Raw genomic sequence first — 13,619 nt, forward strand, 5'->3', positions numbered from 1 at the left:
TAAACTAATATTTGCTTTGACTGCTAGCAGCAAAACATTTTCCCTGCTATTATATCTTTGAGTGACGTTTTCGGCTTCTCACTCTTAAATAGTCCACTAAAATTCTCTTTACCTGGTTAAAATTTTACACATTCTTGATCATAAAACTATAAAACTTACTGATTACAAATATTATCTTTTTTTCATATTTATAATCTTTAAATAGAAATTGGGAGAGCACAAATCCTGCGTTTTTGAAGGTTGCTTGATCTTTAAATAGATGCAGTATATTTTTCGCATCAAGGGGGCAATATACATCTAAGTATGAAACATTAAGTTTCAGCCCCACTCATGTCAAGACTATAAACCAAAGCTCAAATTTCTAGAGAAAAAGATTATACTGAATTTTACTACTGTCCAACTTCCACTAGGTTTCTCTTAATTTGTTTTGGATGTTAAATGGTTTTATTGTCTAGCAAAGTAATAATTATAAGCACAAATTAATACCCATACCTGAACTTTAATTAAATTGTGTATTTCTTCATGAAGTTTGTCATCTTCCTTTTCAATTAAATCCCAAATCATCAGGGCTGATTCCAAGGGTGTAATTCGTTCATCACTTTCAAACTGTGCATCTTTTAAAACGGAACAAAAATAAGTAACTTAGAAAGCTAAATAGAACCTTACTTTGTCGTTTTTTAAAAATGCATTCCTTTAAATATTTACTAAGTATAAACTATGTGCCCAGCACTGTTCTCATATATACCAGTTTAGAGAAGTGATTTGATTTTCTAAGTTAATTTGCTCATTAATCAATTTCAACTGGAAACAAGCTTGACAAGATTATAAAACATTTGAAGCTTTTCTTTACTAAAATATTGATTTTAAGGACTAAATTAAACTGTATTTTACATCAGGTGTCACAATAACAGAATTCTTAAATGGTTTGTAAGTCTCACTGCACTACGACAATCTTCAAGATAGAACCTCAGTTTTCTCACCCGTAAAATGGTGACAATAAATATTATCCCACAGGATTTATGTGACTATTTAATGAGATAATATTTAATGAGACACTTTTAAGTTTTCCTAAAACAATTTTGATGAAGCTATTCTGAACAAAGACTCACAACAGCTCATAACTAATGAGCAAATTACAAACAACTTAATCCGGCACTCAAGAGTGTTCACTATGGGCTGGGCATGGTGGCTCACACGCGGGAGGATCATTTGAGCTCAGGAGTTTGAGACCAGCCTGAGCAAGAGCCAGAGCCCATCTCTACTAAAAACAGAAAGAAATTAGATGGACAACTAAAAATATCTACAAAAAAAAATTATCCGGGCATGGTGGTGCATGCCTGTAGTCCCAGCTACTTGGGAGGCTGAGGCAGAAGGATCGCTTAAGCCCAGGAGTTTGAGGTTGCTGTGAACTAGGCTGACGCCATGGCACTCTAGCCCGGGCAACAGAGTGAGACTCTGTCTCAAAAAAAAACCCAAAAAGAATGTTCACTATGTATGTCTTACATGTCTTGCACCTATAATCAACAATTCATTCAATAAGCATTTAGCATTTATTGATCGCTCACTGTGTATAGCCACTCACCTAAAAACTGAGAGTATCTCAGTGGATGAGACAAAGTCCCCATTCTTATGATGCTTACATGCTAATGGGAGAGCCAAGTAATAAATCAGCAAATAATACAATTTCAGAGTAACAAGGGCTAGAAAGAAGAGAAAGTATACTGGGGATCACGAATGGTGGTAGAGAGGGAAAGCTGTTTCAGATACGATAGCAAGGAAAGGCCTCTTTCAGGACGTAGACAGTGGAGCTAAGAACAGCATAATGTGAAGAACAATCACACAGAGGTCTGGAAGAAAGACATCCCAGAGGAAACAGCAAGCACTAAGGTCCTGAGGAGGAGAGTTTGGTGTTCAAAGGGCAGAAAGATGGCAAGTTTGCTAGAACAGTGGGCAAGATAGATATATGCCATCTGAAAGATGGAAGAGGTTAAGTAGATGTCTGATTCGAAACTTATTTTGAATGTAGACCAGGACTTGCTAATGGATTGCATTTAGAGTGTGAGGAAAAATGGAGGCCTCTCAGGTTTTAACTGAATAAATGGTGCTGACACTTACCAACATGGGAAGCCTGGGTGAGGAGCAAGTTTAGGAAGTTGAGCATGGAAATCAAGAGTTCTGCTATTCAGGTAACCTACAGTTTATTTTTCAAAATAATGCTCATATTTTATCAGAATATCTTTTTTTATATTCTCTTTCTGACAAAATCTAGCAATCCTTCCAGGCATAGTGCAAATTCTACCTCTTTCTTGAATGCCTTCCTTACTCCAGCTAAGTGACTAGGAAATTACTGTTCCCTAAATCTCTTGTATTTCTATTCCTATTTTTTATGTTTTATAATATTTTAGACTTATACTTACCTCAACAATTTTATTAGCATTTTAAGCATTTTGAAGGCAAAAAAAAAAAAAAACCACTCTTTTACTCTATGATGCGTAATAATTATTTTTCAAATTTTGGGGGACAGTAGCCACTTAGTATTAAATATATTCCCTGAAACCCCTCTATTTCCCAGCAGTTTTAGTTTCACAGCAACTATGCAACAAATATGTATACTGAAAAGAATTTTAAATAGCATATCCTTTTATTTACTTGAAAAACTAAAGTGAGCCAGGCACAGTGGCTCACACCTGTAATCCCAGCACCATGGGAGGCCAAGTTGGGAGGATCACTTGAGGTCAGGAGTTTAAGACCAGCCTGAGCAAGAGTGAGACCCCGTCGCTACTAAAAAATAGAAAAAATTAGCCAGACGTGGTGATGTGTGCCTGTAGTCCCAGCTACTCCTTAGGAAGCTGAGGCAGGAGGATCACTTGAGCCCAGGAGTCTGAGGCTGCTGTGAGGTAGGCTACCGCCTTGGCACTCTAGCCTTGGCAACAGAGTGAGACTTTGTTTCAAAAAAAAAAAAAAACAAATGAAAAACTAAAGTGGGCAGGAAGTTTAAATATAACCAGTTTCAAATATTTTTACTTTATTTTCTATTGTCTAATCCTAATTGTTTTTCCAATTTTAGATATAAAAATATATATTGATTCATACACTAAGTCTCTTTATATTCCAGACCCTGGGCCTGGTACTTGGGATACAAACAAAGAAGAAACAGTTCCTGACTTTGTGGAACTCGCATGCTAGCTATGGAGGAACACATGTAGACAAACCAATATAACTGGTACTTTACTAGAATTGTGTATTATGCCAGTGGTTCTCAATGCTTGCTATACTTCAGAAACATCTGAGGTGCTTTTAAAAAATACTGATGCCTGTGCCCAACCCCCAGAGACTGATTAAACTCTCTAGCAGAGTCTAGTGTATTTGAGGAACAGGTTACTAACTCAAAATAAGGATACCAGAAGAGAATCCTTTATGACAGAGAAGTCATCTGAACTGGGGCATTAAGGACAAAGATAACCAAGTGAAGAAGACAAGGATGAGAAGAACATTTCAGGAAGATGGAGTAGCAGAAGATAAGGCAGAGGTGTACAAAAGATAGTCACCCCAATAATTAACACCCAGTGTCAGGCACTATGCTAATCTTGTTTCACAAAATAGGATCTGAGACCTAGAGAAGTCGCACAGCTAGCAAGTGGTAGAAGCAGACACCAAGACCCTAAAAACTACTGTGTCTCAAAAAAAAAGTATTTCAGGAATAGCAATATGGCTGCTATGGGTAGAATACATGGTATAAAGTAGTGGAATGAAAACGCAAAGGTATATTGCCTAAGCTTTCTTCCTCATTTTTCATCTGCCTTCTCTCTTTCAAAAACTCATTTTGATACTCATCTTTCCTAAGAAGTCTTTCTTGACTGAAAGAACCACTACTTAACCCTTCTCACTAATCTGTCTCCCTTCTTATAAATGTGAGATATAGAAAAATACGTATGTTAGAACTTAGCTTCAAAAGATTTACAGTTTAGACATTCACTTCCGCATAGAATGCAGAATGCTGCAGCAGACAAACACTCCACTACAACTAGAAAAAAAGTTGGATAAACTGCAAAATCATGCTGCTAAAGACACGGGATATCTATAGAAGCAATGAGATTGAGATGAACTAAAATTCCAGAGAGAAAAAGAATCCCTTCTGAGATGAACTGATTATTTACAGTTGTTTTCTTCCCTGGGCCTATTTGCTAATTTTGGATAAGGCTGAGTTTCCAGTATACTACAGGCAGGGAGAGCTTACTAGGAGAAAGAGAAATAAGAAAAGCTTCTGGTGGTTTCCGGGGCTAACCTGGTGGATTGGAAAGTAGGGGAACTGCAAACACGTAATTGATTTTTCTCCATAGGACATCTGTTGAGTTCCAGGGCAATACAGTAGGCTGGGGGAGACAGGCAGGGAAATCTCCCAGAGTCTCACACATCTCAACAGAGAAAGTCCTAAGAGAGAAGAGAGCCTGCCATAAACAAACACTTCCCCTTCAAGAAATCTATATAGCTATATGGGGTAGGAGATTAAAGCCAAAATGGTAGCCACTAGCAATATATAATTATTGAGCAGCTAAAATGTGGCTAGTCCAAATTGAAATGCACTGTAAGATTTCAAACACTTACTACAAAAGAAGATAAAATATCTCATCAACATTTTTATACTGATTACTTGACAAATTTTTAAAGTACTGGGTTAAATAAGATATTATTAAAATTAATTCTACATACTTCTTTACTTTTCTTAATGTAGCTATCAGAAAATTTTAAATTACACAAGTGGCTATCTTTATTAAGCAGTATGACTATAGAGCAACCACTAAAAATATACAGAAGGGTTATGTATAGCTGAAAATCCAATACATAAATTAAAATGAAATTTTAAAATTGCACCCATTATAATGAAATATACTGATTCTTGATAGTCAACCCTGGCCTAGCTATCATATCTAGGATATGCCCAAAAGGGGATCCTAGTGAATTTCAAGATGAAACCATGGGGTCACACACAAATTCTGGATCCCCCCTGCCCCCAATGCCTTTTTCTGGAGAGAAGAAACTAAGACATACTGAGCAACTGCTATATGTGAAGCACTGCTGGGCACTTTCAAGTATTTTGTCACATTTAATTTACAAAACAACCCTGTTAACAACAACGTTATCTTATGGTCCACATGGCCTGGAATTTTCCAGTGGTGTCCACATCAGCCTGTTTTCTTCAGCAACAGGCCCAGAGCTACCTATAGTCCTGTCTCCTCTACATCCATTCTGCCTGTACGTCTATCCACTTATGGCCCTGGAACCAACTCCAGACCTAAGCTCACCTCCTAAACAAAGCAGGATATAAGAGCCAGAGCTAGATTAGTAAGGGCCTTGACAGTGGTACTAATACAGTGGGATTTTATGTAATACAACAAGTTTATAAGTAAGCAGTTTCATTTAAGTACTGCCACCACTCAGGATTGCTGGGAAAACATTTTGTAAATTACAAAAACCAATATAATTATGTAATTATTTGTATCAAACAGCCCTTTAAATGACCATGTTGTAAATATCAGCCAAATTACTGATAAATTGAATCAGGCTTGCCCATTATAATCTAAAACGAACTATGGGGACAAGGGAGAAAGATTATAGCTATAAATTATATTTACTTATTATAAGTCCTAACATCAAGTTCAAATAAAAAGTTTCAAGTATCATAGTTGCCAGTAAAAAACAGTATGATAGGAGTCCCCACAAAGTTACCATATAATAAAATTTAAAGTGAATAAAATTTAAAGATAAAGTTCACAAAATGTGGTTCCCTAACAGCAGCATCAGAATCACCTAGGAACTTAGAAATATAAATTTCGGGATCCCACACCCATTCTACTGTATCTGAAATTCATAGGGGACAGAAGAACTTAGCACTCTGTTTAAGCAGGATCAAGTTTGAGAAAGATGTGCACAAACTCTCAAAAAAATAAAAAAAAAGTTCCCATCTGTTTCTTCTTATTCTCTTACATTTAGACATAGATTGAAATATTGCCAATATAAGATAAAAACAGGTATTTACCAAGGGTTTTTCCTTCTGCAATTCTTGTCAAAAACTGACATATGTATACAGTTCTCAACTGGTAAGCTGTTAGACTGGATAGTCCATGAATAATAGCTGAAAAATAAAAAAGTGAATTTTATTAAAATAAAATCAAATTTAATGCAATAGTGCCACTGTATGGTTTGTTAACTAACAGGTTACAAACGTCTCACAAAAATTATCATAAATTTAGATCTACATGTCTTATTTATAGTCAATTTTTTTAAAAATCAGAACAAAAATAGCAAAGAACATTTTTCTTGCAAAATATAACTAATGTTTCACATGCAAAATAATATTTAAAATTACTTTCACAGGTAGCATTCTATATTAACAAAAAAGGAGATTAAGATCCAAATGGTAAAATGTGTCAAATTATTGGTTGAAAACTTATTTATACCTTGACATTCTTTAATTATAGTGAGTATTTTATATTACTTCTGTCAAGGTTTTAGTTAAGTAAGAATCTGTTCAGTTTACAAAGCTATACTTTTATTTTATATTTATTTTTTTTTAGAGACAAGGTCACCTAGGCTGGAGTACAAGTGGCACTGTCATAGCTCACTGTAGCCTCCAACTCCTGGTCTCAAGCAATCCTTCTGCCTCAGCCTCCCAAGTAGTTGGAACTATAAGTACCACCTATAGGGTTAGGGTTATGCCCGAATAATTTCTTTATTTTTTGTAGAGAAGGGGTCTCACTATGTTGGCCAGGCCACTCACAAACTCCTGGCCTCAAGTGATCCTCTCACCTCAGCCTCCCAGAGTGCTGGGATTATAGGTATGAACCACTGTGCCCAGCCAAGGCTATATTTTTAAAACACTTATAAATATTTGAACAACCACCCAGATGTATCAGATAGTGACCACATATAATGGTTAGTAAACCATGTTCCTGGGCCTTAGTGAATTTATTACCATGTAGCAATGAGAGACAAATGATTGAACTACTAAAGTAAAAATATGAAAAACGGCAAAAGACAAGTACAGAAGGCTATGCTAATGCTACGGAAACATATGACACAGAAATCTTAGAGTGTGTTTATCTTTTGTGAGGAGGGGACGTCAGGGAAGGCTTCTCCAAGGAAATACTAATCTAAGCCACCACTGTTAGCATTATACTTCATCCAGGGCTTGATTTGTATATATAAAAAGCTTAAATAACTAGCAGACCAAAGAGCAATCCTACAGCCACTAAGCAGATAAGATAAACACATTTTCCCCATTTCTTCAATTCTAAAATGCCATAATCTTATGCTATACCAGAGATTATCTGGACTAAATACAGCCATAATAGGATTTAAAGAAAGTACAAAATTTACATAAAATTTAAACACAAGTCATTCAATATTCATTGAAACATCTACTGCTAAGCTGTCTTAGAAGCTGATGAATTAAGAAATAAGATACCAGTCCCTGCCTCTCAAAAAGGTTTTATGCTGAGAAGGCACAAATTAAACAAAAAGTTATATAACTAGCTGTAATGAGCGCAACGAAGGATAAATACAGGCATACCTTGCTTTATTGCACTTCACAGATACTGCATTTTTTAACAAATTGAAGGTTTCTGGCAACCCTGCATTAAGCAAGTCTATTAGTGCCATTTTTGCAACAGCATATGCTTACTCCATTTCTCTGTGTCACATTCTGGTAATTCTCTATTTCAAACTTTTTTGTTGCTATTACGTACGTTATGATGATCTATGATCTTTGATGCTACTACTGTAATTGTTTTGAGGTGCCATGAACTGCACCTACTTAAGACAGAAAGTTTATGTTGTATGTTCTCATTGCTCCACTGACTGGCCATTCTCTCGTCCTTCTTCCTCTCCTTGGGCTTCACTATTCCCTGAGACACAACAATATTGAACTTAGGCTAATTAATAACCCTACGATGGCCTCTAAGTATTCAAGTGAAAAAAAGAGTCACACATCTCCAACTTTAAATCAAAAGTTAGAAATAAGGTGGGCAAGGTGGCACGTGCCTGTAATCCCAGCTATTCAGGAGGCTGAGGCAGGAGGATCACTTGAGCCCAGAAGTTCGAGACCAGCCTGGGCAACATAGCAAGACCCCATCTCCAAAAAAAAAAAAGGAAAGAAAAAAGAAAAGAAAAAAAAAAGTTCCCACAAAAACAATAAAAGTTAGAAATAATTAAACTTAGTGAGGAAGACATGTTGAAAGCTGAGACAGTGAGACAGACAGAAAGCTAGGCCTCTTGCCAAGTTGGGAATGCAAAGTAAATGTTCTTGAAGGAAATTAAAAATGCTACTCCAATGAACAGGCAAATAATAAGAAAATAAAACAGCCTTATTGCTGATATGAAGAAAGTTTGAGGGGTCTAGATAGAAGATCAAATCAGCTACAACATTCCCTTAAGCCAAAACCTAATCCAAAGCAAGGCCCTAACTCTCTTCAATATACGAAGGCTGAAAGAGGTAAGGAAGCTGAGCAAAAACTGCAAGCTAGCAGAGACTGGTTCATGAGGTTTAAAGAAAGAAGCTGTTTCCATAACACAAAAGTGCAAAGTGAAGCAGCAAATGCTAATGTAGAAGCTGCAGCAAGTTATCTAGAAGATCTAGCTAAGATCATTGATGAAGGTAGCTACATTAAACAACAGTTTCAATGTCGATGAAACAGGTTTCTGTTGGAAGAAGATGACATCTTGGACTTTTAATACATAGATAGAAGTCAATGCCTGGCTTCAAAGTTTCAAAGGACAAGCTGATTTCCTTATTAGGGGCTAATGCAGCTGGTGACTTTAAGTAGAAGCTAATACGCATTTAACATTCAGAAAATCCTAGAGCCCTTAAGAATGATGCTAAATCTAATCTGTCTGTGCTCTAGAAATGGAACATCAAAGCCTGGATGATAGAGCATCAATTTACAGCATAGTTCACTATATATTTTAAGCTCTTTGTTGAGACTTACTGCTCAGAAAAAAGGATTCCTTTCAAAATATTATAGCTCACTGACAATGCACCTAGTCACCCAACAGCTCTGGTGAAGATGTACAAGGAAATGAATGTTTTCATGCCTGCTAACACGATATCCATTCTGCAGCCCATGGATTGACGAGTAATTTTGACTTTCAAATCTTCTTAAGAAATACATGTCATAAGGCTATAGCTGCCATAGACAGGGATCCCCCTGATGGATCTGGGCAAAGTAAATTGAAAACCTTCTGGAAAGGATTCATCATTCTAGATGCCACTAAGAACATTTCACGACTCATGGGAGGAGGTCAAAATATCAACATTAACAGGAGTTTGGAAGAAGTTGGTTCCAACTCTCTAAGGTATGTACATTTTTTAGACATAATGCTATTGCACACTTAATAGACTACAGTATAGTGTAAACAACTTTTATATGCACTGGAAAAACCAAAGAAATTGTGTGACTCCCTTTATTTTGGTATTTGCTTTATTGCAGTGGTCTGGAACCTGGAACAGAATCAGGAATATCTCAGAGGTATGCCTATATAGCATAGGAGCAAAAGACAGACCTATTCTATGGAAGAAACTCAAACCTTTTCTATTTTCACTTCCCTTCATATTTAATTTAGTCTACTATGCAGAAATTACAGATTCCTTAGATATCACAGTCATGGTATGTACTTTCAAGTTAACTGTACCTGCTAAGGTTATTTACAAAACAAAAACAAAAAACCCTACCCTGGTTGATCTCACTATCTGCTTTTTCCCATACTGCTGACCAAAAGACTCTTCCACACATGAGAGGATCTAACGGCTAGAAATAATAGCAATTATATTTGAATGCTTATTATAGGCCAGGCACTACTCTAAGGACCTTATATCACTAGTTTTCAACTAGGGGTGATTTTGTTCCCTAAGGCATATTTGGCAATGACTGGAGACATTTTTGATTGTCACAACTGAGAAGCTGAATATTACTGGCATCTAGTGGGTCAAGGCCAGGAATGCTGCTAAATATCCTATGATGCACAAGAGAGACCCCTGGCCCTACAACAAAGAATTACATGTCCAAAATGTCAAGTATTATGATTGAAAAACCTTGATTTACCTATCAATTCATTAGCTTCTTCCAATAGCCCTAGATACTATAACCATCACCATTTTACAAATGAGAAAATTGAGGCACCAAGCAAGTAAGTATTGCTTCAGAACCATTAAACAAAAATTGTAAGAGGCTATTGCTTTAGACTAAGTTTCCACATTAGACCTCAAGAGATCAGACTAAAAATTGAAAATGGAGTTACCTATGCTAAAGTTCCATATCACTTAACTGAAACTAAGTTGTTATCTGACCTCTCAAGAAATCAGTAGAGAGAAATAACAGCCAATTTCCCAAACAGGCCAGTTTCAATCTTCAATTTAATGAAACTCCCTGTTTGAATCCTTAGGCCAAAGTGAACCGAAGCAATCTGGTATTAACCAATCAGTTCTTTCTATCGTTCTGTCTCCCTGTCCCCCCATCAACTCTCTTACAAGGAAAGTAACTTTGAAATGATCAATCTGCTTTTTGTTCTTTGCTTCTGCTTTCCTCAGCTCTGTCTATAAAACCAACCTCCTCTGCTCAAATCATTTCAACACTTAATTCTATTTTATGGGATAGTTTTGCCAGATTCTAGAAGCAAAATAAAGCCAAGTAAGATCTTTAAACTATACTTGTTGTAATTTTGTCTTCTGATAGGTTTTATAGGTATAAAGTAATAGAGCCAAAAATCAAACTTCGACAAGTTACTCCAGAGCCCATGTTCTTAATCATTATCCTACATTGCTTCCCGTGGCAGGGATGTTAGGAATAATAGTCTGGAAAAGGCATTATCTGAGATCCATGAGGTGTGAGAACAATTTTGAGTCTGAATAAAAAGCTAAGAATTTTCTAGAAAGCATTGAGAGTTGTATATCATTACAATTTTGAAAAGTGTAGTATATAACATTCAATAAAATTAAAAAGAGTCTTTTCAGTTAAAAATAGGAACAGGAAGACAACACTGTATTTACAATTGGCATATTAGCCACTGATTAGCAGTACAACTTGAAATATAGTTTATTCTCTCTGGGTTTCTGTGCCCTTAACCTTAAAATAATGGGGGTGACCTAGATTATTCCTCAGGTCCTCAGCTAGAACATCAAAAGGGGTTTTTAAATAAACTATTTTCTAGAACAGTTTTCAATTGATGGAATTATTGTGAAAATTATTGTGAAAAGAGGTCCTAAATACCCTGCAATAGTTTCTCCTATTAACATTTTAGATTAGTATGGTTCATGTCACATTTATGTACCAACATTGGTATCTTTTTAACTAAAGTCCATGTTTATTCAGATTTCCTTAGTTTTCTCGTAATGTCCTTTTTCTGTGGCAGGATCCCACCCAGGACTCCACATGACATTTAGTCATCCTGTCTCTTTAGGCACCTGTTGGCTATGACAGTTTCTCAGACTTTCCTGTTTTGATGACCTTAACATTTTGAGGTCAGGTATTTCCTAGGCTGTCCCTCTACTGGGATTTGTCTGATGTTTTCCTCATGATCAGACTGGAACTACACGTTCTGGGGAAGAAGACTATAGCAGTAAAGTTTCACTTTCATTACATTATTATCAAGTGTACATATTACCAACTATAATTGTTGATGTTGACCTTGATCACCTAGGTGAGGCAGTGTGTGTTTGTCAGCTTTCTCCACTGTAGAGTTACTCTTTTTCCCTTTCTATACTATATTCTTTGGAAGAAAGTCACTATGTGTATCCCACACTCAAGGAGTGGGGAGTTATGCTCCACTTCCTCAAGGACAGAGTAGCTACATTAAATTACTTGGCATTAACTGCATGTGAGAGTTGCCTCGTCTCCCATTGATGCACTTTCTTACTTTCTGGCACTACAGGATGCTCCAGGTTTATCTTGTATATTTCCAGTCCCAGTCCCAAAATCAGTGATTTCTCCAAAGAGCCCTGCTGGAGAATGGCATTGGAAACCTAGGTGTACTGGTTGCCACTAGAGTTAGGTTGCTTCTGTGCCCTTTTATGTGATAGAGCAAGGAAATTGTGTATACTAATCCATGTCCAAACATATAAATAAATACCTATCTCTTCCTACATTAACTAAAAACGTGTTCATACTGATGTCTCCAACTCTAATTCATTACCACAAAGATAATTCTAGCTTCCTCTCAAAAGAAGACTTTTTAATAATTCTAATTATGGTGAACTGGCTTCATTCCAGGATAAGATCCAGTGCAATCTGTGATACAAAGGAAAGGTCCCTGAATTGGAAGATAAAGCATGTCTGGAATACCCCTTTTAATCTATCAGTACCTTGGATTAACCAGTTCACTCTTCTATAAACTAAGAAGATTATTTGCTTAATTCACAGAATTATAATGAAGATGAAATGTGTCAATATGGCTGGGAACTTTCTATTAGGTAATATAATACTATAATATTTACTTGTCTTTTCTATGGGTCTATGTCTTCGTCCATCACTTACAGACTGTCCAGCCAGATTCACGGAGTTACGTTTATCCTGAAGGCTATGCTGAGCAAGTAGGCCAAAGGCGGTTTAAACAGTTCCCAAATTAACATAAAACACTGATGCCCGAAGGTCAACAGAGGCTACAGTGACGGAATACCTGAGCAGAAAGAACCAAACATAAACACCAAAGGAGACAGAACGAATTGGGTATTGGGTTGGGTGCAATTTTATACGTTTTAACTCATTTACTACTTTTATAACCCTAAACGGGGATCTTATTTTGACTTTACCAAAGAGAAAAACAGAATGTGAGGAAAACTGAGGCGCTAGTAGGCAGAACCCGGATTCGAACAAATTTCTGCCAGGGCCTCGGTCCCCCGGCTAACTCGCCCCCGATCCCCCACCCCGGTGGGGTTCAGCGCGGGAAAGCAGGCCTCGGCCGCCCGCCGCGGTGCCCACCTCCGCCCCCAGCCCGCGCGCAGCCCGCCCTCACCCTCGGCGCTGTCGCGGGTCCGGCTGAAGTCCTCCGAGCGGCCGTCACGGAAGGCTCGGCAAAGACAGAGGCAGAGGAAATCGAGCATCCAGCCGGCGGCCACGGCCTCGGCCTCGGCCACCAGGCCCGCTTCCTCCCCCTCCTCGGGGGCCCCCGGCTGCACCTGGGGCTCGATCGGTTCCTGGCCCTCAAACTTCTCCAGGTCGTCTCCCTCCGTTTCCGCCATCTGCTCCTCCAGGGGGTCAGCATCCTTCCCGTCTGCACACCCCCGCGGACTCAGGCCCCGTGAGGCAGCGTCCTCCGCCATGTTCAATCGCTCGCGCGGGTTGCGCCCCTTCAGGCGCCGCGCAACGATTGGCCTGCACTGGAGGGCGCGGAGCGCGGCTGCGAAGAGTCTCTTCCGCTGGCGGGAAATAACCAATCACACTGCCAGGATAGGCGAGCGCCTCGAGCCTGGCCTCTGATTGGCCCAAAGCTCTTGGACTTAGAATTGTCCGCCAGTCTATAGCCACGGATGTGTTTGTAAACTGGGAGTTTCCATACTGCGCAAGAAGAGAAGTCAGGGCAGGACGGGGCTGCTTTATCCTTCTTTAAAATGCAACCTTGACTGGAACAAC

The 13,619-nt window shown here is 38.1% G+C and overlaps 1 protein-coding gene across 3 annotated transcripts in view; it reads right to left on the reverse strand.

The window, feature by feature from the left end:
• TERF1 (telomeric repeat binding factor 1) overlaps positions 1 to 13,337 on the reverse strand; it is a 41,800-nt gene extending 28,463 nt beyond the window's left edge. For all 3 annotated transcript variants that reach the window (XM_045560639.1, XM_045560638.1, XM_045560641.1), the window contains exons 1-3: positions 13,003 to 13,337; positions 6,038 to 6,133; positions 493 to 614 (exon numbers count right to left, since the gene is read on the reverse strand). In XM_045560639.1, the coding sequence (XP_045416595.1) occupies positions 493 to 614; positions 6,038 to 6,133; positions 13,003 to 13,309 (525 nt within the window). In that variant the 5' untranslated portion in view covers positions 13,310 to 13,337. The remainder of the gene's footprint in view (positions 1 to 492; positions 615 to 6,037; positions 6,134 to 13,002) is intronic.
• Between the last annotated feature and the right edge of the window lie 282 nt (positions 13,338 to 13,619).

Source organism: Lemur catta, chromosome 9 (assembly GCF_020740605.2).
Source record: "Lemur catta isolate mLemCat1 chromosome 9, mLemCat1.pri, whole genome shotgun sequence".
Taxonomy (NCBI): domain Eukaryota; kingdom Metazoa; phylum Chordata; class Mammalia; order Primates; family Lemuridae; genus Lemur; species Lemur catta.